The sequence below is a fragment of the Oryzias melastigma genome, linkage group LG11 (genome assembly GCF_002922805.2).
Source record: "Oryzias melastigma strain HK-1 linkage group LG11, ASM292280v2, whole genome shotgun sequence".
NCBI classification, from domain to species: Eukaryota; Metazoa; Chordata; class Actinopteri; order Beloniformes; family Adrianichthyidae; genus Oryzias; species Oryzias melastigma.
In genome coordinates this window covers 24,719,005-24,720,882 of record NC_050522.1, presented here as the reverse complement: position 1 = coordinate 24,720,882, position 1,878 = coordinate 24,719,005, and the positions used below count along the sequence as shown (strand labels likewise).

The window sequence follows — 1,878 nt, the reverse complement described above, 5'->3', positions numbered from 1 at the left end:
TTTTTTTCTTTTATATAAAGCGAGCATTTCTATTGGTACCAAAGCTTCAGACAAAAAGAGATCCTTCCTCTGATAAATACTCTTCTTTTTCCTCAGGCGTTTTGGCTTTCTTCTTTTTTTCTGGACGTATTCAAGCTCCAGGCAACTCCTTCAGCTCCCAAAACCTCAACTATTACTGGATGCCAATTATTGTGAGACACTAAATGTTAATTTTCAATTTTTTTTCTGGAAAAACCTTTGAGTAAACCCATCTTTCCTGGTTGCTTTGCAGACGGTGGTGTTCGGGAGCTACCTGGTCGCTCACGGCTTCTTCAGCGTCTACAGCATGTGTGTCGACACGCTCTTCCTCTGCTTCCGTAAGGAAACCCTCTTCCTTTTTTCCATGACGTTTCTCTGTAGATTCACACGGTTCGTTTGTGGCTCTTCCAGTGGAGGACCTGGAGCGTAACGACGGATCCGTGCAGAAGCCTTACTACATGTCCAAAAACCTCATGAAGATCCTCAATAAATCCAACAAGGCACAAAAACAGGCAGGATAACACAACTGAAGGTCACAATCGCACTTTTTATGGAAGATTTTTACTTTTTTAAACACTATTATATTGCAAAGATGTCAAAATGGATTTGCCGATTTTGCACATTTTGTCTTGTTGCATGTGCATCTATATTCATGTCGAAATTTTAGTTTCTCATCTGCTGAAATTTGTTTTTCTAGAGACATAAATATGACATTTAGACTGACATTTAATCAAAGTTTGTCCATTATATTTAGCAGCTCAATTTTGCTTAAAAAATAAGTTTTAAAGTATATTTTTAAAAATGTAATTTATGAAGGTTTACATGTTTTATTTAGAAAATTGTGAAATAAAGTTTTAATTCCCTCAGCTCGATGATTCTGTCGCTCCTTCTCTCATTTCACAATTCTTCTTTCCTATAAAACGTTCCCGCACCAATGAAAATGAATTTTGGACATATTGAACCCCGCCCCCAAAACTGATGACATCACAGCCGGAGAAACCAACCAGAAGGGGCCAAAAATCTCATATGTGGCTCAAATAAATATATCGAAATCCAACAAACGAAACCAAACATGTCGGGAGTTCATGTATAACCAAAGGGAGTTTTGAAATTATTATGGGATGGAAAAAAAACTTACAGCTTGGTGACCATTTTGTGGCAAAGCTGGAAATTTGATGATGGAAAACAAAATACAGAAATATCAAACTTAAGTCTCCAACCACAACCATAGGTTTTTGCTGACCTTTGACCTCAGGAAGAAGCTGCCATCTTAGATTTAAGAAAAAGAACCCACCGGGTCAAATTTGGTTGTTCTCATTTTGGTTGCTGTAATTGATGCTACTTAAAATGAACAATTTGTCAAATTAAATTTTTTACACAAAACTGTTTCTTGGGTTCTGCAGGGTTAAACTCCTAGAGATTTCAATCGATTAATTCCTAACTTCTCGAGCTTTAATAGAAAGCCAATTTGGAAAAAATGCTAGTTTTAATGTTTATCAATTTTGATACTGTTAGCATGACAAGCTAACAAAGTGTTTTTTTTGATTGCATTTTTTTTCCAGAATATTGTGAAAATCTAATTCATGACTCCTTTGCTCAGGCTGAACGAATCGATAAGAGTTTCCATTACAGTTTTGCGAAAAATGTCTGTTTCGATCCATCCCAAATACCCCCTCCTTTTTTCGAAATTGTGGTGTTTCCATTAGAATTTCTTTTTAAAATTCCAATTTGCGAAATTTCAGAGTTAATGGAAACGCGACTAATGGCATACAGTATGAAAATGATTAGAAACGTGGGTGTGGTTAACAAAATATCTCTGTTGCTACGGAAATCCAAAAATGTACTTTTACCAATTTTCCT

At 36.0% G+C, this 1,878-nt stretch overlaps 1 protein-coding gene across 2 annotated transcripts in view; it reads left to right on the top strand.

The window, feature by feature from the left end:
• slc44a4 (solute carrier family 44 member 4) overlaps positions 1-888 on the top strand; it is a 17,176-nt gene extending 16,288 nt beyond the window's left edge. For both annotated transcript variants that reach the window (XM_024298253.2, XM_024298252.2), the window contains 3 exons: positions 97-191; positions 272-356; positions 430-888. In XM_024298253.2, coding sequence (XP_024154021.1) covers positions 97-191; positions 272-356; positions 430-539 — 290 coding nt within the window. In that variant the 3' untranslated portion in view covers positions 540-888. The remainder of the gene's footprint in view (positions 1-96; positions 192-271; positions 357-429) is intronic.
• Positions 889-1,878: the final 990 nt, after the last annotated feature.